Source organism: Antedon mediterranea, chromosome 11 (assembly GCF_964355755.1).
Source record: "Antedon mediterranea chromosome 11, ecAntMedi1.1, whole genome shotgun sequence".
Lineage (NCBI taxonomy): Eukaryota > Metazoa > Echinodermata > Crinoidea > Comatulida > Antedonidae > Antedon > Antedon mediterranea.
The window spans coordinates 17,874,145-17,901,471 of NC_092680.1; the positions used below are offsets into that span (position 1 = coordinate 17,874,145).

The 27,327-nt window shown below is 34.0% G+C and overlaps 1 protein-coding gene across 9 annotated transcripts in view; it reads right to left on the reverse strand.

Moving 5' to 3' along the window:
- Positions 1–27,327, reverse strand: part of LOC140062331 (multiple C2 and transmembrane domain-containing protein 1-like) — a 79,821-nt gene that overhangs the window by 46,211 nt on the left and 6,283 nt on the right. For 7 of the 9 annotated variants that reach the window (XM_072108504.1, XM_072108503.1, XM_072108499.1 and 4 more), the window contains exon 2: positions 24,760–25,181. In XM_072108504.1, coding sequence (XP_071964605.1) covers positions 24,760–25,181 — 422 coding nt within the window. Of the gene's footprint in view, positions 1–602; positions 765–7,921; positions 8,454–24,759; positions 25,182–27,327 lie in introns of those variants that run through there. The other 2 variants (XM_072108506.1, XM_072108505.1) reach the window with 2 other exon arrangements.

Below are 27,327 nucleotides of genomic sequence, written 5' to 3' on the forward strand. Positions count from 1 at the left end.
TTTTGAAAATACATGATGTATTTCTTTATTGCATAAAATAAATGTATTCACCTTCTCACTAAGATCTTCATTAGTGAAGGATGGGACCAACAGGTGGTAAACACTTCTAAAACGGTCCGGTTCTCATTGCACAATCAGCCCAGTTATGACCAGTGGTTGTGTGCGACAGTGCGAGTGTGTTTACTAGTAAACTAGGGTAACCCTGTCTCGGAAGATGTACTAGGTTATTTAAAGACCACCGAAACCATGGAGCGAGTGAGCATCTAACCTTTGCCGATGTTATGACCACGTAATTCCACTGTCTTAACCGCTCGGCCACTCAAAAGTGGATGGGTGCTGTGTTAAAATTAGGCTGGTCGGAAGACCTAAAATGGTGGGTGGGAGACCTTTGAAAGTGAGTGTCTATCCTGCCTAACTCTGGCCAGAATATTCTTTGTACTGTGAGTTACAAAAAAGATGTTTTTGTAAACACAGCTCGAAATGCAATATGGCTACAACATAACAGGCCTCTGTTTATGAAAAGGATACTGATATCCACATGTGGCTTCTATTGCACTCATCGTTTAATCAATCTGTGTACACAATTAATTAATAAGACCTACCAAAATAAAATCTAAAAATGAGTCGAACAGACTAGGCTCTTCCACGTCGTGACTTTCTTCCTTGTGCGATTCTTGGGATCCCATGGTAAATAAAATCAAAATCAACTCATAAGAAATAACGCAGGGTGCTTAAAAACGTATTTAGCACCTAAAAATATTACACCATAATTCCTTTTATACAATCACACATATAAACAGCAGGCCTAGACTATTGGTTTAAATTAATATATGGCCATATCAATGAAAAGTTACGTTACTACCAGCAGCTGTTACAGACAAATATAGTTCCTTCTCAACAAGTAGAAATCCTTACTATCTCGCTAAACCAGCATATATTAATTATTCAATTCTTCTATTTAAAGAGTTTGTTTAAATAATCTATATTGGATACGAGATGAAAATTCCACCAATATGATGAATATATTTATCATATTATATATCATTGTTGTTACTTTGGGAGTACGGAACCTGAACTCTTGTTATAGTGATTAGGTTCACTTTTAGGTTCCTGCCTACTCCCTTAGTTTCTGTGTTTTTGTTTGTTTGTATCTGGTTTTTGGCAATAAATAATAATAATAATAATAATTACAGTGTATGTATATTTGGTGCTGTTGCATATAAGGCAGTAATTCTACGTCAATGCAAAGTGTTTGATTGTACGTAGCTTGGATATAACATATACGTCAAAGTCGGTAACTATTGCTGGTATTGCTGTGTATTTTCTAACATTTTGAAAATAACAGAACAGAAGGTTAAATGTCATATTTGCTGCATAGCGCTGAATAAACCGTGTATTTCAATAACAAATTTGAAAATTAATTCTATATTTACGTGTTTGCTTAAGCGTAAGGCGAGTCGCGCAGTATCTTTCGTCCTTCTCTCTATTCTATATCACTGGCATTGTGTACACTGGTGACAATATTGTGGTTAAAAATCAACATTAGCCCGAGTCAGGCCTGCCGGATGAATTCATTGCTATTTGCGAATGGCTGGCACGAGCATAGGTTCACAGATATCATTGTAAGTCAATCCATCAGCAATTATAAATTAACGTATATATTAATCACAGATCAACTAAAGCATCAATATCATTTGTACTGTCAATTGTCACACATTTTAAAATTGATGATGACAATGTGGCAGAATTATAATGTTACAATTAGGAAGCAGTAAATTATAACCCAAGAGGGACGAAGTGATATTTATCTAGACCTATGAAATTGTGTTATTATACAGTTTGAAAATGAGAATGATGAATTTTATTTCAACACAAATCAACTTTTTTTAAATGTCATCCACAAATTGAGAAGTAAACCTATGATTTTTAAAGTGTCATTTAAAGGTAAGTATTGCCGACCTATGACCCCAGAAATAGCTGTCACTATCATACAACAATAAAATATTTTACCTCTCGCATATTAATGAATTAGTTCAAAACTACTTAAGCTACTGAAAAAAAAAACCACTTGTTTTTTACTTGTTTGTGAACAAATTATATGCAAAATGTATAATACAAAATATACATATTAAAAATTTATATTAATTTTTCTAATTTTCGACATGTGAAATACACAATATAAATTGAATGTATCTAAACACTGGAGCCATCCTTTAAGCTCAAGGGTACTGTTAAAAGAGAATATCATGGCTGGTATAAAAAAATGTATAATCCCTATACTACAGCATATCTAATACTGTATTTTATAGGCCTAGTTATAATTATATACATTATCATAACACTTAAGTTTAATTAGCATATACAATACAAAATAATTTGCATATAAAAAATGAGATAGAGGATGAAGGTTATTGTGTATATATATTATTCAAATAATTAATACTAAACACTGTACTTCCACATCAATAACAAACTTCTTGCTAAAAACACACCTTTATTGTAATAAACGCATTGTTAAAGTGACCATATGGATGACAATGAAAGGAGAATGTAAAATTGTCTAGTAGCATCTAATCTATACAAGTAATAATCCTACCAAAATTAGACAATGTCTGAACAAAAAACATCATATTAACATTGATATACTGCATGTCCGGAATAGATATATTTTTATCATAAATATTATAATTCTAATAAATTCACAAGCATTCACGCAATATTAAAGAGTGAATAATAAGTAGGCAATTCATCAATCATTTTGTTTATAATATAGGCTTCAAATTTCAATGCTTTTACAAGCATTAATTATGATCCTTCTTGGATGACCATACTGATGAATATCAGGCATGTACATGCATGTGTAGACTCAATAATATGGCCTAGCCTACATCAAATATAAATATTACTTACCAACGGCAGACAACACCCAATAAAATCATCAACTTCACAGACAATACCAGAAAACATTCCTTTATTAAAACACCCTAGATACAAAATGAAGAATGCACAAACGTACACAACAATCGCATTATTCAGTCATGTCATCGTAACCAAAGCTAGTATTAGCACTAGATTTAAATTCTTACGACAATTAATCTAATGAACGACGGTAGCTCAGCTCATCTGAACCTCAATAAAACATGGTAATGTTTATTTTTAGACAATCAGTGAAAGAGAATTACAGTTTTCATCACATCTTTTGAAAGTTAAACGATGCTATTTTGTATTTGTTTGACACTGCAGTAATTAATAATAGCATTTAATATATATATAGATATATTTGAATACTAATGGAGAGTAATGGCTATATTGGAAGTGTTTGTCTTATATTGGCCACATGAAATATATTTGTTCAAGTAGATTACAGAACCAGTTGTAAATAATTTGGGACAGTTAAACACTTGAATGATGATGAGACGCTTGAAAGTGTTAAGGATTACTGGAGCACTAAATGAAAATTGAAGGCATTTACTGTTTAGTTAAACTTACGAACTTACTTATTAAATTTTATCAAAGTTTAAATGTAATCAAGAATGAAGAAAAGGTTATAGATAGACCAAGATAAACATGGGGGACATTTCAGCGATGAAAACCGCCATTAACAATATTCTAAAACAGACATTTTAAGGGAAGTTTCTAGTCTAAATCCGAATGTCATGGGGTTTTCTACGTTTTTCTACAAAATGTAATAGAGTACCATATAGTGCCTCATTGTCGTATTGCACATCAGCTTTTTATAAACAGGGTACCTTTAATGTGCGCCATCTATGACTGGAGCCAAATCCAACAGCGCTCTTTTTAGTGGCCTTAGCTTCCCATTCAAAATGCAGTGGATTAACTTAATCAAACTAAAAAGTTTACATACTGTACGTTATAAAAGGGCATATGGCACAGTGTGTTACTGTTGGACATTGGATTACTGATCGTGGTTCGAATCCAACTCTCGCCACATTTCTGGTATCCTTAGGCAAGACACTTTATTTACATTTGCCTCTCTCCACTCAGGTGTATAAATGGGTACCATTAGACACAGCTTTATTATTAAAACAAATAATGGAAAAAATACTTTCATTTTGTTGAAACCTGACTTTCCTATAAATTAATAGAATATTCATCCCATTGAGCTCATATATTAATTTTACAATATATTATATACTCTCATACATTTTTACAATATGCAAACTTTATTATAAAAGCATTATATGAGAGAATGAATATTCTGATAGTGCTATTAAAGCTATTATCCTTTTCAGGGAATTATAATAATTATCATATTTTCCTTTTAATAATACTACATTACACATTAAACAAGACATAAATGAATCCTTTGAACATTATTCATCCTAAATTATGTTATCTGTTCACATATCTCATTCATTCAATTCAATTGGTTTTTCACAATTACATCCATTGCCATTTTAGCATTCTAACAAACACTTCTATTTCTTTACTATATAATTAGTTTCTATATATTCAGCCCAGCTTTTTGTGAACTGAATACCAGTTCTATTTTTAGTTTATTCCTTTTGTCTGTCAAATAGTATTGTTAAATGTAGTTATTTTTTTTTTTTAATTAGGGTCATAGAAAAATAGAATTAAATAAGTTGTGATAATTTATATTTTATTAGAAAAATTCTAATATAAACTGTAGCATTTTTCTGTTCAATAAAAAAAAGTCTATACCATTTGTGGAGAGGGGTGTTCAATGAATTTTCTACTTTTTGCATTATATCTCACTCATTGTAGAAAATGGCTATATTCAGTTTATTCAGGTAAACTCGGCACAAAATAGACTTTAAAAAATAATAGATGTTGGCAGCGTACTAATCACTATAGCTAGGCAGATGTACGCTAGATCATCATTTTATGTATTTTGCATATTTATATTTATATTGATGGGGCCCTCATGAGACAAGCTATTGCTTCTAGTGTGGGCCCCAGTTAATTGTCAAATAACTGAATAAATGTGTATCAATGAATCTAAAGTTTTTTCATGACTTAAAGGCCAGGTGCGGGCAAAAAATTTCTATTGATCATACATTCCAATAATTATCGATCTATAGTTTCCCCTATATTTCATAATTTTTGGGATTTTATTTGTTACACGAGCTTGTTGAAAATAAGCACTTTCTTATCAGTGGGGGGGATAGTTCAACTTACACAGTAAAATCTCTATTCTTTTGTCCACAAATTTCGTAAATAGAGAGGCATTTTAAAAAGCTATGAAAAATAAACAGTGTGGTAAAAAATGTTATCAGATGACTAAATATAGGTAATATAACTTGAATATTACATTTCTGGTATTTTTATTCAACTTCAGATTTTTATTTTCATGCTATAGCAAAAATTATCCACCGTATATCCACCATCTTGTTTCACCTTCTAGGGAGTCACCAGGCATGTTATTACATTAGGTTAACTACCTAACTACTGAAAAAAAGTCTTTCTGGTTTTTATGGAAAGAATTTTGCCAAATTTTGTATTTGACCATATTAAGGGAAATTTATGTTTTTTCGTCTTGATTTCTGTTACAAATATTTGATTTATGTACAATTAACCAAATATTATATTTAAAATTCATGCCTGTATCTGAGCTTTAAGTTTAAATAATGTGATGATTAGAAAGAGATGATATATTTTCCTGTAATTTGAGTTAATGTGACAAACAAAAAGTTTTGTTTAATTAAAAGAGATAATAATCACCCTTAAGTGATCAAGGTAATTTAAGAATTTAGTAAAATATTCATTTTGCGTTAATAAAAACATAATATTTAGTGGTTAAATTGTAGGTGTTAAAGAGTTTGAAGTCTATAGTATTGCACAGTATATACAGACTTCTAGGAGGTTGACTATGAGATTTAGTGAAAATTAGTGTATGTGTACACTAGGATACTACAATGGAATTGACCAAGGACTTGTGGCAGAAATTAGCCTTAAATTAGGGGACACTAGAGCATGGGATTATATACAGTAATTACTTTTTGTACTACTGTACCTAATATTTGATTCTGAATAAAGTTTATTTTAGATGAACATATTATTCCTGTTATGCAATATTTAATACTTTAAGGAATAGAGGAATATTATATCATCTTCATGTTTCACTTGATTTCTTAATCGTGCATCTTATGATGCATCACCTTCACAGTAGTCATATAATTATTACTAACAAACCTTGAATTAATAAAACTTAGATCAAACGTCATTAGCATTGAATGGATCAACACTGGTAAATTGATCGTTACGATAAAACCTTGTTTGATAATGCAACAAAAAGCAATTAAAGGTAGAGTCAAAGAAAATTATAGAAATATTATATTATGTAAACCTAATATTATTACATAATATAATCTATGAATAGAACAATTTCATACCAGTGGTTATCAACACAAAAAATGAATTTTTTAAATTTTGATACAAAAAAAAACCAAAAAAGGTAGAGATACTGTACTGTACAAGGACAATTTATGGTCATTTTATAATTTGTAAAATCATATCATATATTATATTTTATTTGAATAGAACACTTTCTTATCAGTGGCATTCAACCAGGTGGGTGATATATCCATGAATAAATGATTTTGTTTAAAGTGTAATAATTGGTATGTAATAATGAATAAATTGTTTAAACAAAAATAAAACATGAAAAATTGGACATATTAGATTTTCTAAATTAACCCACATACTAAATATTATAGAGTATAATTTTTTTTTAATAATTTATTTAAAGATGTGTAGAAAATGGGTTTAAATTACATAAAATAGAATATGAAGATTTATATTAGTAATTGTAGCCTACTGTGTACTACAAAAATAAAATAAATATTGATGAATTTCACAGGAATATAACAATTTATTTTGAAACCTAATATACTGTAACTACCAACTGTAAAAAACTGTAATAATATATAATTTACACCGTCTAAATACAACTGGGAAACAAATATTTGCAAATACATTTTTTTTATCAGAAACAGAAAGGAAATATTCTGAGATCAATACTACATTTAAATATTTAAATAATAATACTAATTGTATTCTACAGTGTAATTTACAATAATTTTTTTTTTAGTTAAAGAAACTTTTATGGTACAGCAACAACTTGATGTACGCTTGCGCCGCAACGAAGATAAAATTGATAATCTCTATATACTATTAGTATATTTATGATAGAAACAGAGAAATGCTAAATATTATAGTATAATATTCAATTTTAAATAATGTTATTAGGCATTATTAAAGATGTATTGTCCCTTTGACTAATTCCAAAAAAATAAAAAATAAAAGATTTTGAAAAAAGGTGGGTCATTTTGAAGTATCATAATAGTTATTAACTATCACCAAAAATTTTTCGGGAAAAAAAAAAATTAACTGAAATACATACGTTTTTTTGTTACAAAAATAACTTTGACTTCCAGTCAAAGTTTTCAATCAAAACATATCCCATAATGAAACGCGCTTGTTTGGCTACTCTGTATGCATAATCATAAAACTTCCTCATGATCTGTGTGAAAATACCTTCTTAACCGTGACGAGTTGTAAACAATCCTAATTTAGCATATGCATAATGCGTACTCATGGTTTGAAATCTTTGTTTACTTTCGCTCGTGACGATTTTCCAGATGAAATGTAATCAAACTAATTTACCTGTTAATTACGTAAACTTGTTGTTTTTGGCTCGAATTTTCGACTTAAAGTGAAAAACTTTAATATTACTTTGATATGGCCACTTTAAATTTAGAATATTTTGACCTTCATTTTTTTGTGTTTCAAGGGACAATACATCTTTAAGCAATGCATAATAACAATAAGACAATATAATCCATACAGTTATCACTTAAACCAAATATGTAAACCTAGTTACGATATTTAATAAATATGAATAATTCTAAAAAAGCTAATAAAAAGATCAAACTAATACCTGTGAAGGTAAAGAAAATCGTCTTGGCATTGTAGTGAGCAATGATGTTGATGTCGCTGCTCTATCCTACCTGACTGCACAACTAATTACTAATACTACCTACTTCTATTGACACAATGCCTCACACGGTATCGACTCTCAGATGTCGCTCACTCAACCAAGGATTAACGGGAAAAAATATATTCATTAAAAAAATAAATTTACAATGCTGGAAGGTTGTAGAGTAGATGATGGCGGATGTATTGAGCGTACAATATATTCAGTAATATTACCGCAGGTAAGGTGACAAAATGGCACGTGGGTCTCAATGTTATCTATAATTTGTTTGATGTTTAGTAATATAGAGTAAAACTCTGTCTACACTATCAAACTTAATGTGACAACAAAATGATATATGGACATGATGATGTCATATCACTAGCATATTTCGGTATATTATACCATATTTGGGCATATCACTACCATATTTGAACACATCAAACTTTTTTGTCAAACTAGTTTGATAGTGTAGATAGAGCTTAATAATGAGTTTTAATCTTTCTTTAATTGAGAATAAGTGTTTAATATATACTTAAGTTTAGAGTTTACGATTTTTCTTTTTCTGTTTATAAGTTAATATGGATGATATTTCCAAAATAAAAAGAAATTTTAAAAAAAAAGTTAAAAAGTCAAATGGAGTTGATTGGGCAATGGAGTACAATTTAATATTTGTTTGTCAACATACAAAATACCCTGATAAAGAAAGGCTAATTGGTCAGCTGGACTGGTCAGCTGGACACATCAGGAATTACGATCATCTCGTTTGTCCAGGTAGAACAAATTTGCTCAATAATGATTTGGAAGCAACCTACTGGAGTTATAATTATAATTAATAATGTGTTTGATATTTTAAATTACAATTAGCAGACAGATGTAGTTATATTTTTCAATAAGAAGGCCTCTTCTTATCAGCTGCAGTATGCAGTCACCAGTATGGTTGGTAAAGGTTTCAACCACCACTTTCTCACAGGCCTTTAAAAACCCAGTGGCTTGAACAGTGGTTGTTGCCTTTTCTTGCAAAAACTGTACCACTTTATTTTTTGTGGCTACAACACTGAGTTAGAACCCTTGAAATTGATTTATTTATGTTGGTATTAGCTACAATTGCATGCCTTAATTAACCAAATAAACATATCATTTGAACTAATTTGTTGAAAATGTTAAGCTATGTACAAGTAATGCTTGATGCTGTAGTTAAAAATTCCATTTATTCTTATGAAAATATAATAGAGGGCCTTAGATAGAATTATTTAGAATTTGGACAAATTAATTTATAAATTTTGAAATAGAGGGAGCTCTGATCATTTAATGTACGTCCCAAAATCAAATAGAGGGCAGCATACAATAATTTTAGAAATTCAAAAGTGGATTGATGAATAGAATAAAGTTTAGAGAATCAATAACATTCTAATGTATGTTATTGATTAGAAAATACAAAACTAAAATAATATTTGTTAAATTCTTAATTTCATCTTTTCATAACACGTCTGAAGGGTGGTCGATTATGTGATGTTATGTCTTTGTTTGTACACAACAATATAATATATAAATGAACGAAGACGTTAGTTTGGTTTGGTAGATGTTTATTGTAGTTCAGCAATATAGCAAGTGGTTATGAAACATTAGTTATCATTACTAATACCTCTGGTATGTGGTTGTCATGGCTATGAGGATAGCTAACCTAGATACCAGTAAGGTGTGTGGACCTGTTGAACCTGTAAGTTCAGTCACTTGTAATGTAATATCATTACATCTTCCCTCTTTTGAAAGTTAAAATATTTTTCTTAGTATTCTTTTAAATCCGTTATTTATGTATCCATAGTTCATGCATAAGATTTCAAGAGTATTATACTTAGATTTTTTTTTAAAATATTTTTATCTTGTTATTTAAATTTATTTATGTACATGCTAGCATTATTCATAAGTCGTTGCATAATTATCTATATACATTATATTTTGTCTGTAACATAGTCGTCTAAGTATGCTGGTCGTCGGGCTTGACGTCGTGGTCGGTTTTGATCGGTAGTTTTACCATTTCTGTCATTTGTAACCGGTACGTCGTCATCCGAGTTATAGTCGTCATTGTCATATCTGTCAATGGATGGTATTGGCATGATGTGCCTTCTGTTCCGTCTATAGATATCATTTCCACATTTCACAAGATAAGATTTATGAGGTAGTGATTTGTGAATTGTTCCAACTTTGTTCCACAACTTAGATGTTGTATCATATACTCTAACTTTCTGTCCGTATTGTATGGTTTCTAGAGTTTTTGAATGTTTGTTATAGTTCCGCGCTTGTTTTTGCTTTAGCTCATCCTTCTTTTCCTTTAATTCAATAAGTTTTGGTTTTAGCGCTGACTCATTAACTGGGAGGTTTGATCTGATTTTCCTTGAGAACATCATTTCTGCTGGACTAAGTCCATGCTCGAGTGGTGTAGCACGATATATCTGTAGTGCTAAGTATATATCTTCCTTTGTCTCTGTACATTTCTTGATAATTCCTTTGACTATCTTTACTGCATTTTCAGCTTGTCCATTTGACTGAGCAAAATATGGACTGGAAGTTGTATGTTCAATGTTCCATTCGTTGGTGAATTTCCGAAATTCTTCACTGACGAATTGTGGACCATTATCAGAAAAGAGTACAAATGGTGTACCATGTATCGCAAACCATGATTTCAGTATGTTGATTACAGCTGCTGAAGATGAACTTGTTAGTTGACGAACTTCAATGTATTGAGAATAATAGTCAACACATGTGATATAATTGTTATTGTTTACCGTGAAAAGATCAACCCCAATTTTCTGCCATGGTTGGGTGTTATCAGCTGCATATATCATTGGTTCCTTTGGTTGCATTGGTTGGTGTTTCTGGCATGTCGGACAAGATTTTACTTTGTCATCTATGTCCTTGTTGATGTTTGGCCAGAATATTACTTGTCTAGCCCGTCTCCTGCATTTTTCGATACCCAAGTGTCCAGTATGGATTTGCTTAAGCATGTCCTTTGTCATTTTAGCAGGTATTACGATTCGATCACCTTTGAATACGAGATCGCCTTTTATTGATAGCTCATCACGATAATTCCAGTAATCTCGTGTTGCTGGGTGGCATTTGTTTCGCTTGTTAGGCCATCCTTGTTGAATTGTGCAATTCAGTTCTCTTATTGCTTCATCGTTGCCTGACTCAACTTCAATTTCCTTGAGTTTTTTGTCAGTAGTAGGTAGCGCTGCAATTATTGATTGTACATACATATCAATGTCATCATTAAATTGTTGCTCTGACGACAGTTGGTCTGTCGCGTCAACTGCTCGTGAAAGAGTATCCGCTGTTTGGAGTGATTTTCCAGGTACAGAGATTATCTTTATGTCATACTTTTGCAGACGCAATCGCATTCTTTGTAGACGCAGAGGTCCATCCGCTAGCGGTTTCGAGAAAATTGATACAAGTGGTTTGTGATCAGTCTTGCATATAACTGATTGTCCATAAAGAAATTGGTGGAATCTTTCACATGCAAACATTGTGGCTAGGCACTCTTTTTCAATTTGTGCGTACCTTGTTTCTGCTGAGGTCATTGCTCTTGAGGCATATGCTATTGGCGCCCATCTATCATTGTGCTGTTGGAGTAGAACAGCTCCGATGCCATCCTTTGATGCATCCGCACTGACTTTGCATTGCTTGTTTGGATCATAGAATTGCAAAACTGGCGCAGTTGTCAACAGCTTGTTAACTTCTCTCCAAGCATTATCTTGGGATGTTTGCCATACCCAGACTACGTTATCTTTCGTCAACTCTCTTAGCGGAGCAGTTATGTTTGATAAGTCTGGTACGAACTTTGCTAGGTATGTGACCATGCCTAAGTATCGTTGCATCTCGAGCTTGGTTGAGGGTTGTGGCATATTTGTTATTGCCTTAATTTTCTCTGGATCTGGCTTTATGCCTTTATCTGTCAGTAAATAACCAAGGAATACAACTTGCTTGACACAGAACTCACATTTTCGTTTGTTTAGCTTTATGCCGTTCTTCTCTATGATGTCAAGTACTTGGCTTAATGTGTCTCTATGTTCTTCAATTGTTTTAGATGATATTATGATGTCATCTTGCATTGAGTTTACTCGTGGTATGTTTTCCAACAAGTTGCTAATTGCCACTTGGAACCCTTCGCTTGCGCAGTTAATTCCAAATGGTAAACGTTTGAAGATGTAACGTCCCACAGGTGTAATAAAGCATGTTAGTTGAGCACTTTCGTCATCGAGAGGTTGCTGCCAATATCCTGATGTGAAATCTAGTTTTGTAAAAAATTTAGCATCAGCGAATTCGGCCATAATTTCTTCCCTCGACGGTAGCTTGAAGTGTTCACGCTTTATGGCTTTATTGAGATTTCTAGGGTCAAGGCATAGGCGAATGTCACCATTCCGTTTGTTCACGGTAACGATGTTGCTTACCCATTCAGTTGGTTCCTGAATTTTTTCTATCACACCAAGCTGTTCCATGCGGTCAAGTTCCATTTTAACTTTATCTCTTATCTTGAAGGGTATTTTCCGACAAGGACTTTGAACTGGTGGAATCGATTTATCAGTGTGTATGTGATACTTCCTTGGTAAGCACCCAAGACCTTTGAAGACATTATCGTGTTTGTTTACAATATCTTGTACATGATGAATGCCGTTAGTGGTGTTTCGTTCCACTGTATTCAGTGACGCTTCCTCAAAGTTTGGTATTATTAGTTGTAGCTGCAAACATGTATCGGCACTTAATAGTGGTTTATAATTTGTCAATTTGTCATCAACTATGTATACTGCAAATGTTCCTTTACGATCCTTACTGTACGCTATGTCCAGGTTGCATTTGCCTAAAATTGGGATAGCAGCATCAGAGTAGCTTTTGACTGGCGTACTTACGGGAATGAGGAGTGGTTTGCTGTTCAGTTTGCTGTATTCCGTGTACGGCAATATGTTAACTTTTGCCCCACTGTCAAGTAGAAATACAACTTTGTTGTTGTTTATGTCAAGTTGACAGAAAAATCCATGGGAGGGTTTTGAAATGGCGTTACACTCTATTTCAATTGTGCTCAATAGAAAGGTTTCCTCCTCAGATTCAGATTCTGATGCTACAACCACATTCGCTCTTTTAAAGCTTTTGCTGCGATACTTTTGTTTATCATCTTTTGAGTGTTTCTTTGCGTAGCTTGTTTTCGTTGTGCAGCATTTTCCGAAGTGATTGCGCCCGTTGCATTTGTCACATATTTTACCAAATGCTGGACATGATTTTGGTCCATGTTTTGTGGCGCACCTTCTACAGTCAAAGTGTTTAGTAGAGCTCCTTTTTGAGTTACTATGATTATTCATGCTCAATGCATTTAGTTGACTTGCCGATGCTTGCAACGTGTCATCACTAACTTCTTGATTTTGTGCAATGCTGATTGCCTTGTCCAGGGTTAGATTGTCCCCTTCATCCATACACTTTTCCTTGACTCTGGGATGAATGGCTCTCAGTACAATAGCATCGCGCAACATCCTTTCCTCTAGATCGCCATAGTCGCACAATTTTACAAGAATTCTAATGTCCGTCAAAAAGTCATTAAAATTTTCACTTTTGTGCTGGCATCTTTTGTGGAAGTCTATTGTTGCCTTGATCACGTTTCGCTTGGGTTTTAGGTAATTTTCAAACTTATTTAAAACCCCACTTAGCATCTCGTTTTCTGCAGGTATTGCTGCTTGGTCACCATTTTCGGGCTGAGCTGCGGCCCATAAAATGTCCCATATATTTCTCGTCCACGGTCCCCAATATAAGTCATTAAATAGTTAACTTTTTGTATTTCCGTCTTTGCGTCTAAAGGACCATCAAACGTGAATTGACAGTGTTGTTTGAACCGTTTAAATTCTCTCAACAAATCTGGTGATGCCCAGTCCATTGCTGGTTTATTCTTGTCGGCCATTGTTAATGTGTTATAAAATAAAGTTACTCACAGACCTTGATATTATCCACTGAAGCAAGAAGAGTCCAAAGATCCGAAGAAAACAGAGGTCTAACTTCAATATGCCAATGAAAAAATTAATCCGATGATAACATAAAATATATCCACATTAAATTGGTTCGAATTTCTGACACCATGTGATGTTATGTCTTTGTTTGTACACAACAATATAATGGGTGTGTCGAAAGCGAAGACCTCGAAAGCGAAGATCGAAGACCGAAGACCTCGAAAGCGAAGACCCTACGAAATGGTAGTGTGCACAAAATCCGACCAAAATCATACAAAATCGTGATAACACCTTGAATTTACAGATTCTAAAAAAATATTTCGATTTTAATTGTTACGTTATCAAAAAACATGACTTTATCTATGAACAGGCTCACGCGTTTTCACCAATGGAGTTAATATGTGATATGGTTTTACGAACAAACACATCGCGCTATTTGCAAGGCGACGGACGCACAAGAAGGACCTCGCACAGAGCATTGAATTGAATGCAAAATTAAATGTCACTTTTGTTCCGATAACTTTGTAGCACACGTCGCCTACAATTTAAACCCATAGCCAATTGTTTATAAGTATAGAAATAAACTACATAAAGTAAATTGTAAGAAGTAAAGGATGGCGGTAGGCTTTTTTTAGGCTTATTTTAGAGCCTATATAAAAAGTGTCCGTATTTTGATTTTATATGTTGCTATGTGTTTTTTATCTATAATATTAATTTGCCTATTGTTTATTATCTAAATGTATAAATAAATACAATAAGATATTCATTTTCCTGTATTGTATTTAAACTTTTACATTTTCCCATTGTATACTATTGCTGTTTTACTTAATCGCCAGTTTCAAAATGTTTTCTAATGTATTCATAATAGACAAATAATATATCAGTATCAGAATATTTAGTGTGGTTGGTGAAACGACAGTAGGCCTACTATGTAAAGAAAAATTTAAAGAGGAAAATAAATATTTCATTAACCAACGTATAAACCACTAACAAAAAAATCCTGCCACAACGTATCGTATTGATGCGCAACGTAAAGAAAATACTCATCTATCTATTTTGCATCCCCTCACGATCGAAAAGATCATTATGATGAAAGTAAAGCAGAAACGGTGTGTTGAACACGTCGATTCCCACTTGTGATGACACGCAAGGTTATTTCCTTAAGCTTGGTTCCCACTAGAACGTAACGCAAGAACGTACACGCAACGCAAGAACGTACACGCAACGCAAGCGTTTTAACCAATGACAAGCGAAGTTATAGACAGTTGGCAATCAGAAGCGAATAAGCCATCGCTTGTGATTGGTCAATTCACTTGCGTTGCGTTACGTCCTTGTGTTGCGTCGCTAGACCACGCATTACGGCGCACTTTGCGTGGATACGTTGCGTCGATCTGAAAACAAATTTCAGCTCTTAAAATATTTCCCGGGCCGATGACAGTTCGTCCCAATAGCTTACCGTGAACTAACGGAACTTTATTTTATATCTTTTTATTGTCAAAATCAAAAATTATACTGTATTCAAATTAATAGGCCTACTATAGAACGAACGATAGGCATCACATTCTGAAGATTTTGCTCGATCGTTAACCCGTTATAATAGTATATAATTCTCTTAGATTTGTTTGTGTAGTGTCAATTCTATATTTAAATGGTCAGTATACAACCGGTAACCTGTTTCTTCATTTTTTTTAAATTTATATTTTCTTTTGTTAATGGAGACTCATGGCAGGGATATGCAAACATTTAGAAGCGGGACGTCGACAATCTGTTGAAAATCGGGAGACTGTTGAATAGTCGTCTCATCCCACAAGCCTGTGAGATAGAAGGTTGGGGGTTAGAGTGGTTAAGCCCGATAAAAATTCACCATCCTTAACAAAGACATGTATAGAGAGTAACTCTTTTTTTTGTATTCACCACGGGCAATGCTTCAGAAGTCAGTTTTTTTACTTTGATGATAAGGACAATTGTGGTTGGCGGAACTGGAACTTCATTAAACTGTCTGGAACTGGAAATGTCTTTTGACAGTGTCGGTAAACGTAATACCGATATAAATAAACACCCGTTTTAATATCGTCACTAATCACATTGCAACCGTAACAAAATCGACAATTTTGGAGCGAATATTTTTTATTTCAATCTTTGTTTTGAATGGCTTTTGTCTTTGTTAACGTTGACATAATGGCATAATTAAATGTTATTCTGAATTATGGAAGCCGTGAAACAGATGATATGTCGCAGGAAACGATCGATTATAACCAAAATTTGCAGAACGCTGATTCCTATCGTTCGTTCTTTTTAGCTTTTTGTCAAATCATAATTTGAATATGTTCTGTCAAATTTGGCCTGGAAATATTTTAAGAGCTGGAATTAGTTTCCAGATCCACGCAAAGTGCGCATTAAGAACAAACTTGCGTGTCCTCACAAGTAGGAACCGACGTGTTCAACACCGTTTATGCCTTACGTTCATCGTAATGATTCTCTCGTGAGGGGATGCAAAATAGAGTATTTTCTTATGTTGCGCGTCAAAACGATACGTTGCGGCAGGATGTTTTTGTTAGCTTATTCGCTTGTGATTGCTAACTGTCTATAACTTCGCTTGTCATTGGTTAAAACGCTTGCGTTGCGTTTACGTCCTTGCGTTACGTTCTAGTGGGAACCAAGCTTTAGTTAGTGGTTCATACGTTGGTTAATGAAATATTTATTTTACTTTTTACATTTTTCTTCTTTACATATTACTGTCGCTTCACCAATCACACTAACCGATACTGATAATATTATTTGTCCATTATTATTAGAAAAACATTTTTAAACTGGCGAATAATTAAATCAGCAATACTGCAGTATAGGCTAAAATGGGGAAAATGTAAACGTTTAAAATACTATACAGAATAATTAAAGGAAAATAAATATCTTATTGTATTTATTCATACATTTTAGATAATATGCAAATATTATAGATAATAAACATAATATCAACATATTTAAATGCAAAAAAAAAGGATCTCTAAGTTGTATTCACGCGTAGGCCTATAACATTTCATTTTTTAAAACAAGTGTAAAATCTATGATACGGACACTTTAAGGCTCTAAAATTAGCCTAAATAGGGCTATCGCAATCCTTTACTTCTTATAATTTACATATTGTAGTTTATTTCTATACTTTTCTATACAATTTGGCTATGGTTTTAAATTGTAGGCATTGCATTCAATTCAATGCTCTGTGTGATGTCCTTCTTGTGCGTCCGTCGCCTTGCAAATAGCGCGATGTGTTTGTTCGTAAAACCATATCACATATTAACTCCATTGGAGAATACACGTGAGCTTGTTCATAGATAAAGTCATGTTTTTTGATAACATAACGATTAAAATCGAAATATTTTTTTAGAATCTGTAAATTCAAGGTGTTATCATCAGTTGTGTGTGATTTTGGTCCGATTTTGTGTACACTACCATTTTGTAGGCCGGGTCTTCGCTTTCGAGGTCTTCGGTCTTCGATCTTCGCTTTCGAGGTCTTCGCTTTCGACACACCCACAATATAATATATTATAAATGAACGAAGACGTTAGTTTGGTTTGGTAGATGTTTATTGTAGTTCAGCAATATAGCAAGTTGAAAAAGCAAAATCTCGACTCCAACGTCCTACAAAATTATAGACCAATAGCAAATCTTCCCTTCCTTTTCAAAGTCTTGGAAAGAATTGCAACTGCTCAGATAAAAGCATATATGGATGAACATTTCCTGTTTTCAAGAGTCCAATCAGCCTACCGCCGCTTCCACTCAACTGAAACCGCTTTATTACGTGTTACAAACGATCTACTACTTGCTTTAGACAAAGGTAATGAAGCGGTACTTATTCTACTCGACTACTCCGCAGCATTTGACACTATCAATCATGATTTATTATTTCAACGTCTTCATAAAAGATACGGCATAAGCGGAACCGCATTGAAATGGTTTATTTCATATTTTGAGAATCGTAGACAAGCAATCATTGTGGGTGATTCGATGTCTGATGAGTTCGCTCTACCCTGGGGTGTACCACAGGGATCCGTAAAAGGTCCACTCGATTTCATCTTATACACTGGACCACTCAGCAACATCATTGATTCCCACCCGGAAGTTCGTCATATGATCTATGCAGATGACACTCAACTATATTTAATCATGAAAGCTACACATCACTCTGAATCTGTTAACAGCCTTGAATCATGCATTGCAGATGTTCGCTCATGGGCCATTCAAAATAAACTCATGCTCAACGACTCCAAGACTGAAATGATCCATTTTCATTCAAAGTTCCGTGAGGCATCATCATTTCCTTTGGTCCATATCGGAGATACTAGTGTCTCTACCTCCAGCTCAGCCAGAAATCTAGGCGTCCAACTAGACAACAGCCTCGGTTTAAAAGAACACATTCGTAATGTTTGCCGTGGTGCTTCCTTTGGAATTTACCAGATCGGCCAGATTCGTAAGTACCTTGACAAAACATCAACTGAACGTCTTGTTCATGCTTTTGTTTCATCTCGTCTGGACTGTAATAACTCGCTTCTGTACGGCCTACCAACTTCTTATCTGTCTCCTCTTCAACGAATCCAAAATTCCGCCGCAAGACTTATCACTGGCACTAAACGACATGAACATATTTCTCCCGTTTTACGTGACTTACACTGGTTGCCTGTTGATCAGCGCATTCGTTTTAAAATCCTGTTGCTGACATATAAGGCCATCAACGGATGTGCTCCAGCCTACATATGTGACATCATTACTCCGTCAACCAACTCTTCGCTTCGTTCATCCAGCAGACTTCTTCTAAAACCTGGACCCCGTTCCAGAACTCGGTTTTACGGTGATCGTGCTTTCGCTGTCGCAGCCCCAAAACTCTGGAACACTCTACCACTCGAAATACGCTCATCAAAATCTGTTATCACATTTAAAACTAAACTCAAAACTCATCTCTTCAGAGAAGCATAATCGCACGCTACTACTTGCACTGATCTTGGAAAACACAGCGCTTTGAAACCTTTGTCTCTTGCGCTTTATAAATGTTATTTATTATTATTATTATTAAACATTAGTTATCATTACTAATACCTCTGGTATGTGGTTGTCATGGCTATGAGGATAGCTAACCTAGATACCAGTAAGGTGTGTGGACCTGTTGAACCTGTAAGTTCAGTCACTTGTAATGTAATATCATTACAGATTATAGTTTGAAATGAAGACCCAAAAGGTCTCACACAATATCTAAAACATATTCTGGTGCAGTCCTATGTAAAGCCTGGTTTCCATTAAAATCGCTACAGCGTTTCCATTAAAATCGCTACATGCGCAGATGTCGCCGACGCAATCGGGAAGGCTCCCCGATTCATCGCAGTCAAATCGGTTCAACCATGTTCAACTTTGCCGATTTTGTCGGCGATGAATCGTATACGCGTACCAAAGAATATTTAGCGCTCGCGTACTAGATCCCCGATAAATTCTAGCGTTTCCATAGAATTGCTACACTCTGTCGTGTAGCGATTTTATGGAAACCAGGCTTAAGCACAACAAGCACCATAATGCTAGAGATAAATACGGTAATATCAAACACACTAAAACTCTGTGTACACTATCAAACTGATGTTACAAAAAATGTGACGTGACATAAGACAAGACATAAGACATACTTTATTATCTCCAAAGAAGAAATTACAGTAGCTTGCAAAACAACAAGATAAAACATATACAACCACCCCACAAGTTACCTTTTATGATCTTCATTTAAGAAAACAATACCCTACTACAAAAGAATCACAGTATCTGTTGGTGGTAAAAGCAGGAACTCTCACTTCTGGGGATATAATGTCTGACAATCACATCATAGAGAGGATGAGTCTCATCATCAGTCATTATATGACAAAACAAATTTGTAACCCTGACTCTAAAAAGAGAGTCAACAGAAGGCAAACAGACACCCTTGATTCTGTGCCTATATATGGACATGATGATGTCATATCACAACCGTATTTGGGCATATCACCACCATATTTGGGCATATCACTACCATATTTGGGCATATCACATTTTTTTTGTCAAACTAGTTTGATAGTGTACTGTAGACAGAGCTTTAGGTTAGAAAACAAAACATGTACAAGCCTAAAAGTTGTCAAGTAAAAATATTGTCAAGCAAGTATTTTATTTATACATAAAGTATTAAATAACAGATTTATATACCATGACATTTATTGATCTGAAACATGAGAATAAATCAAATATAAATTTGAAGAACAAAATATTAAAGCCCCATTCCCTACGTTTTTTTAGATCTAATTTAAGATCAAAAACTATATTTAATGTAAAAATAATACTATATGATCCTATTGCGATAACTTTTTTCGTCTTTAAACGGTTAAAAATGTGAAAAATAATTTGATTCTAATAATTATAGCGGCCCGCTATAAATCCCAAAATGCATTGCGCGCGGATTGATATTTTTGTTTTTCACCTGTAATTCGCCCACTTTTCGATCGATCGTGAGGCCAAAACAAATGGAAGACTCCTAACTTTTCAGCGAAAATACTGGGTTTTCCCCAATTTGTATCAACGGAGTCTGGCAAAAATAGAAAGACAATTAATACAGCAACTATACAACGTCAGGCTAGGTATATAGGTAGCGTACGATGTTCGTACGCTACCGATGTTTACCAGCTAGGCCTACAAAACTAAGCCTAGCTAGGCTAGGCCTAAGACCGTCCACGAGAGGTCGATCGCCGCGAGCTACTTAGGTAGTGCATTGTTTCTCACTTTTTATCATAATTTACCATAAAACGTACATTTAAGACAAGGAATGACATGGTTTAATGTTTTTAAAGTGATATATATGTATTATTTTCCAAAAAACGTCCAAAATTGCAGGGAAGGGGTCTTTAAATTACACTGCTTTTGTATATTTCATTTTAGCAGTTCAATAGTTGATATAAATAAAACACTATAAATACATTACTACAGTACTTACAGTAAATGCAGTATAATGTTTTAAATGTAAAAATGGGTGATTTAATATCGGTATTTCATTGACAGTATTTTTAAGGTTTGGAGCATAAACAGGTTCTCAGACAATATGCTTCTATACTGAGAGTATTGTATTAAAAAACAATTGACAAGCCCTATTTTAAAACTGCCTGCAGCAACAGTTATTTTAATAACCCCAGAAGACCAATATTTACCGTCGAGTATCTACAGAGTAGACAAAAAAATAGACTTGTTGTTTATATACCAATTGCCATTTTCACACTTATACTTACTATTGCTCAGGCCCACCTCAAGCATGGCCGATACAAAATGGTAGTGTAGTCCTGTTCAAAGCTAGTTTTCATGGTTTAAATTGGGTCAGCAGTTTCAGAGAGAGAACCTAATTAAATTCTGTTTGGACTAAGCTGAAAGCTGAACTAAAATCTAGGTTGATGTTCATTTTAAGAGTCAAGAAACAACACATTTGAAAATTATAATGCAAAAGATAGGACATCAGATTAAGTTCAGCACTTCACCATTTTCAGTCCCTTGCATCTACATCCCAACCCCACCCCGTAAAAACCCACAACCCTTTCTATTTAGAAATCTTGGATTTGCTACTGCACAAACAAATAGCTGCTCGTCAAATACAGTATCTCTTGTATAACAAGGAAGAAATTCTACAGTAAGAAGTAGGCTAGGGACAAATACAGTAGGGGGATTTGGATTGTGTGAGAGCAAAAAGAAAATGGCTGTGCGCTAACGGTATCCAAATGCGCAAAGTGATCTGCAATGTAATCTACGAAAGAGCTGTCACAACTAAAACAACATTATCAAATTACTTGATCAAATAAATTCCACCTAATAAAGTTTCAGCATTGACATATATACAAAGATAAATATTGATCTTTACCACAGTATTACTAAGTAACCACTTAGCATTGTCAACTTTCTCATCATTGGATAAACACAAATTATTTGTTAAAGGTCACTATAAGTATGCAGTGAAAGTATGGAATAGAAAAAGAATTTATTGAAGAACAATTAAGAATAATTAAAGAATATCAAATTTAAAAAGAGTGCATTCTGATGTTAAAAAAAGAAGAAATGATGGTGGTTTGTGGGCATGTCCCCCATTCAAGGGCTTGATTTACGGCCTATACCATTTATGGATAGGGTGTGTTTTTTTTCTACTTTTTGAGTTATATTTTACTCCTCAACAATAGGCTAATGTTGGTTTAACTACTGTAGGTAAACCTAGATAGCCACAAGAGGACAGTCTGACGATTTTTTAGAGAAAATAAATGATGATGGTGGTATGTGAGGATACTCCTTGTGGATTATACCATTTATGAAGAGGGTGTTCAATGAAGTGTATAAAGGAGAAGGGCTGTTATCGGTTTATCCAAGTATCAAAAGATAAGCTATCTATAAAAACAACATAAATGAATTCTAACAAGCACGAATGTGCAATACTCGGGGTACAGCGAAAGTAGCTGTAATGACGTCATAAGACCGGATGTAACGTCAAATACACATCAATAACCGCGCTACTAAATACGGCTATACGGTACCATCTTCGAGACGTGATATGGCTGCATCCGGTTTGAAATAAAAAATCCGGCTGTATAGCTTTGAGGACATGTCCCTGTAGTATATTCATGCTAAATCTGAGCTCAATACTACCACGAATAAGGGAGGAGTAGTACTTTATAAATCGCACTTTTTGCTCAATAGTGTCCAGATGGAAGAAGAAGAGGAAAAGATTAGAGAGTCCTAGACTCAGGTACCCCGAGTAATAAACGAGATATATATACTCTATATCATATTACGTATACAGTATATTTCACCATAAAGTTTAAGCAAAATGGTCTCGCCATGAGGGCTCGAACCGGGGACCTTCTGCGCGTTAAGCAGACTTGATAACCACTACACTACGAAACCTCTTACACCAAAAATGTGGGTTACACAAAGTTTTTTAATCCATTTAAATTACAAATAAATTATTATGGTAATAAGCACAAAGCAAGATAAACATGTGTAAAAGTGATAATTACCGATTACACAAAATAAATATTTAAAAAAATAATAACAATAAGATATACTGTATATCAAATTGCGTATACAGTACTTTTCACTATAAAGTTAAAAAAAAAAGGTTTCGCCCGGGCTCGAACCGGGGACCTTCTGCGTGTTAAACAGACGTGATAACCACTACGCCAAGAAGCCGCATATAACTACATAACGCTGTGGTGTGTGTCACACATTGTGGCTTCTTAATTAAACAAATTAATTAAAAAATGAAGCTGTAATGACGTCATAAGACGGGATGTGACGTCACATACACATCAATAACCTACCAAATACGGCTATATGGTACCATCTTCGAGACGTCATATGGCTGCATCCGGTTTGAAATTTTAAAATCCGGCTCTATAGATTTGAGGACATGTCCCTGTAGTATATTCATGCCAAATCCCAGCTCAATACTACAACTAATAAGGGAGGAGTAGTACTTTAAAAATCGCACTTTTTACTCAATAGTGTCCAGATGGAGGAAGAGGAGAAAATGAGTAAGTCCTAGACTCGGGTACCCCGAGTAAAAAGGATGACAATGGACACATGTTTCTTTTTCCATTTAAAAAACAGTATTTATGTCACGTATAATATAGCTATAAATAATAGTTGATACACAGGGGATAACATTTGATGATTACACTCCTAAAAACAGAAAGTTTTTAACATCTGGTCCTACTCATGCAGTGCCAGTTATGATGAGAAATTAAAAAGCACTTAATGTTTAAAGTACGATATAAACTTCTCAACTACAAACACAATATAATATATGGCATCATTATTATGAGAATATTTTCGACAATTACAAACTTTCTCAATTTCATACTATGTTGTCATAGCGGTACACCTTTTAAACTATGTTAGGATTAAGCTCTGTCTACACTATCCAACTGTATGTGACAAAAATGTGATGTGCCCATATATGGATGTCATATCACTACCATATTTGAGCACATCACACCTTTTTGTCAAACTAGTTTGCAGTGGTGGCGCCAGCGGGGGGGCTACGGGGGCGAGTAATTTTCGTCGGGGAATATAATATACAGTAAAAATCATTCGCGTTCACTTAGAAAACCGCGACGTTCCATTGTTTTAGTACGTCGGACGGAGAGCTATTACACTTTTTTGCATGCATTATTGCCGGTGATCTAATAAACAATAGGTATGCGCCTATTTTCGAAATACTATAATCAAATTTCCGGGGACCTAACAACTCTACTTGATCATTTGCTCTATCTCAACCTCGGTGGGCTGGTTCTCTGGTAGACTTGTAATTTCTTTTCATATATCAATGTATAATTGCAATTTCCGGGGACCTAGCAGCTAGCTCTATTTTTCTTACAGATCAGCCCATGGATGTTAGTCTCGCGCATTTACAATTTTCGCACCCCCACCAAACAGCAACCTGCCTACGCCTCTGCGATTATAACGATATACTGTACATCTTGGCCCGTGGAAAGTTTTACGTTCGCGTATATTTTCTATGATAGGCATATTGAACTTCATTTTTAGAATTGAAAGAATGGATTTACACAGTCATGGCATCGGATCTTGTGCAATGTGTTTTATCGCACAGTATTTTATCTATATACCATAGAAAATGGAAAAAGTTGGCTACCCTAAATCTGATTAAAACGGCCTCAAATTACGCTATAACGCGTTGCTTCCGGGGGCGTCACCCCCTGGACCCGCACCGCTGCTAGTTTGATAGTGTAGACAGAGCTTAACAGAAAAACAAAGATTACTCACGGATGGTTCAAGTGAACCTAGCCTTTCTTCATAAGATGATTCATCTCCGCCAGATGATGTTATATGCATGCTCTTTGCCCTTACTGACAAATTCTTGTTTAACTGTCCATTATTTCTCAATCCTGAGATATCTGCTTCACTGTAAGAATTCTCTCTTGATAAATGAGTACTTTTTGAAGTTTTTGAGTTATTCATAGATTCAGAAAGTAAGCTGTCTTTTTTCGCTTTCCGCTTCTCTTTCCATTTCTTCACTTTTGCTTTTCCTCTGATCTTGTTCCATACACTCTTTTTCTTCTTCTCCTTCTGGTGACTGTCATTTTCTTTTTGGTAGCTCCCTGTCGATGCAGTTGATGACCGGAGGCTGCCATTTCCATCTTTCAAACTATTGGTACTGTCACTGAAGTAGGCTCCAGTATCTTCAACTAAAAACATAAATTTTAAAATAATTAAACAAAATTGATTAGCAGATGTGTTCCATGCCATATTGGAAGACACCAATCATCCTCTTCATGGCAACATTTTCGGCTCCATTATCGTTAGAAGTGGTAGGATGAGGACGGTGAATCCGCAGACGGACCGTTAAAAGTACTCATTCTACCCAACTGGAATGCAACATTATAAAAATTTGTTAGATAGTTCTTCTTTTCCTTTATATTTATTTAAGGCAAGTCAAGATATGAGCACTGTAATTTCCATTATATTGGATAATAAAAGGAATCTGTATCTGTGTACTGTAGATCCTCCATTTTTTTTTATGAAATTACATTTCTATTATTTACATAACACTTGAATAAAAGTAAAATGTGTTGATCAAATGATATTCAATTTATCTGTTCCATAATAAATATTATACAAATATAAAATAAATACTTTATAATTAATAAATACCCTTACTAAAAAAACTTTGCATTTTATTTACTATTGGTGTGTTACACAGCTGTGTAAACTAAACTCACTGCAGTAGTTCAATATATTATTTTTAATTTAACGCTGTTGATTAATTTGTTTATTTCATTATCAATCAAAAAGAATAGTATTTTCAAAAGATTTGGTATACACAAAGCTTTGAGAACTATACCATTATCCAACAGGGTGTGATATTTTAATGTATATTAATGTTCTTCCTTTCGTAATGTATTCCTCTTTTTGGAGAGAGGCTAATGTTGGTTTATCCAGGTAAGCTAGGCACGAAATATAGACTGAAATATTATGATTTTTATTTTTCCTTAGCTATGTTTACATGGCACTCTTTTCGGAGTTAAAATTTTGTCATAGAAGTTATAAATTGTTGTTTAATAGATTGTTTTTTGTTTAAACGCAAAAATATACACCATTTTAAACATCAGGTATACTGTACCTCCGACTTGGATATGATTCAGATCAGCTTAAGGGTGCATAGAACTGAGTTACTCTAGTATGTGTGAACTCAACGATAATACAGTATACAGTGAAGACATATTGATATTAACTGGGAAGCAATTAAATGAAAGCAATATTAATTTACATTTTAGTGACATATAAGATAAATAAGTATCATTGTTATGACACTTGTCATAAACAAGTTGTCAACTTTAAACATTTAATAATTCACTACCTGTATGTCACAATTCTTAACAATTTAATTTAATATCCGAATATACTCGATACAAGAAGCCAATTACACAGTATAGTCCAGTCCCTAAGGGGAGAAAAAGGGGTGGGATGTTACCAGACTGGATACAAATTTTTCAGTATAGCAGTTTGGTAGAGTATAGTGTGGAGATGCCAAAACAAAGTTACTGGAAATCTGATTTGACCTCTGTGACCTCTGACCTCAATTTTTATATTTTTCTATTATATAACTAAAAATCACCATATCTTGACAACGCAGGGACATTTTACATTTATTTTTTTTTCAAAATGCTTGGAAGATATATATTTATATTCGCTATAATGAAAATAATTTTACAAAAATGGCCGCAAAGGCTTTATTTTTCAGTTTGACCTTTGACCTTGATTGCCTAATATCTCAATAACACGCAATCTCAGCGATTTGAGAATGGGCTCAAAATGTTAAGAAAATAAATCTAATATTTAGTCTAATAGAAACTTTTTTCAAAAAATTACCATAAATTAAGCTTTTTTGACCCTTGACCTCTAATGTTTGAATATGTCAATATCTCGGTAACTATTTGTCCTAAAAAGTTCAGTTTGGTGTCAAATTGTTTAGAATATACACATTTATATTTGCTCTAACAAAATATTTTGTCAGAATTCAATTGGAAATGTCATTTTGAGCTATGACCCATCGTTTTGCATATATTTAGCAATTAATAATCTATAAAAAGAGATCGAGAGAGTGGAGAGGGTTGGGGTGGATGGAGAGACACATATTTTTGTTACATGTTACACAAATGTTAAACTCTGTCTACACTATAACATTTTTATGCGACAAAAAATTGTGATGTGCCCATATATGGACACGATGAATGACATATCATGATGAACACCATATTTGGGCACATCACACCTTTTTTGTTAAACTAGTTTATTATAGTGTAGACAAACATGTAAAAAATATGTGTCTCT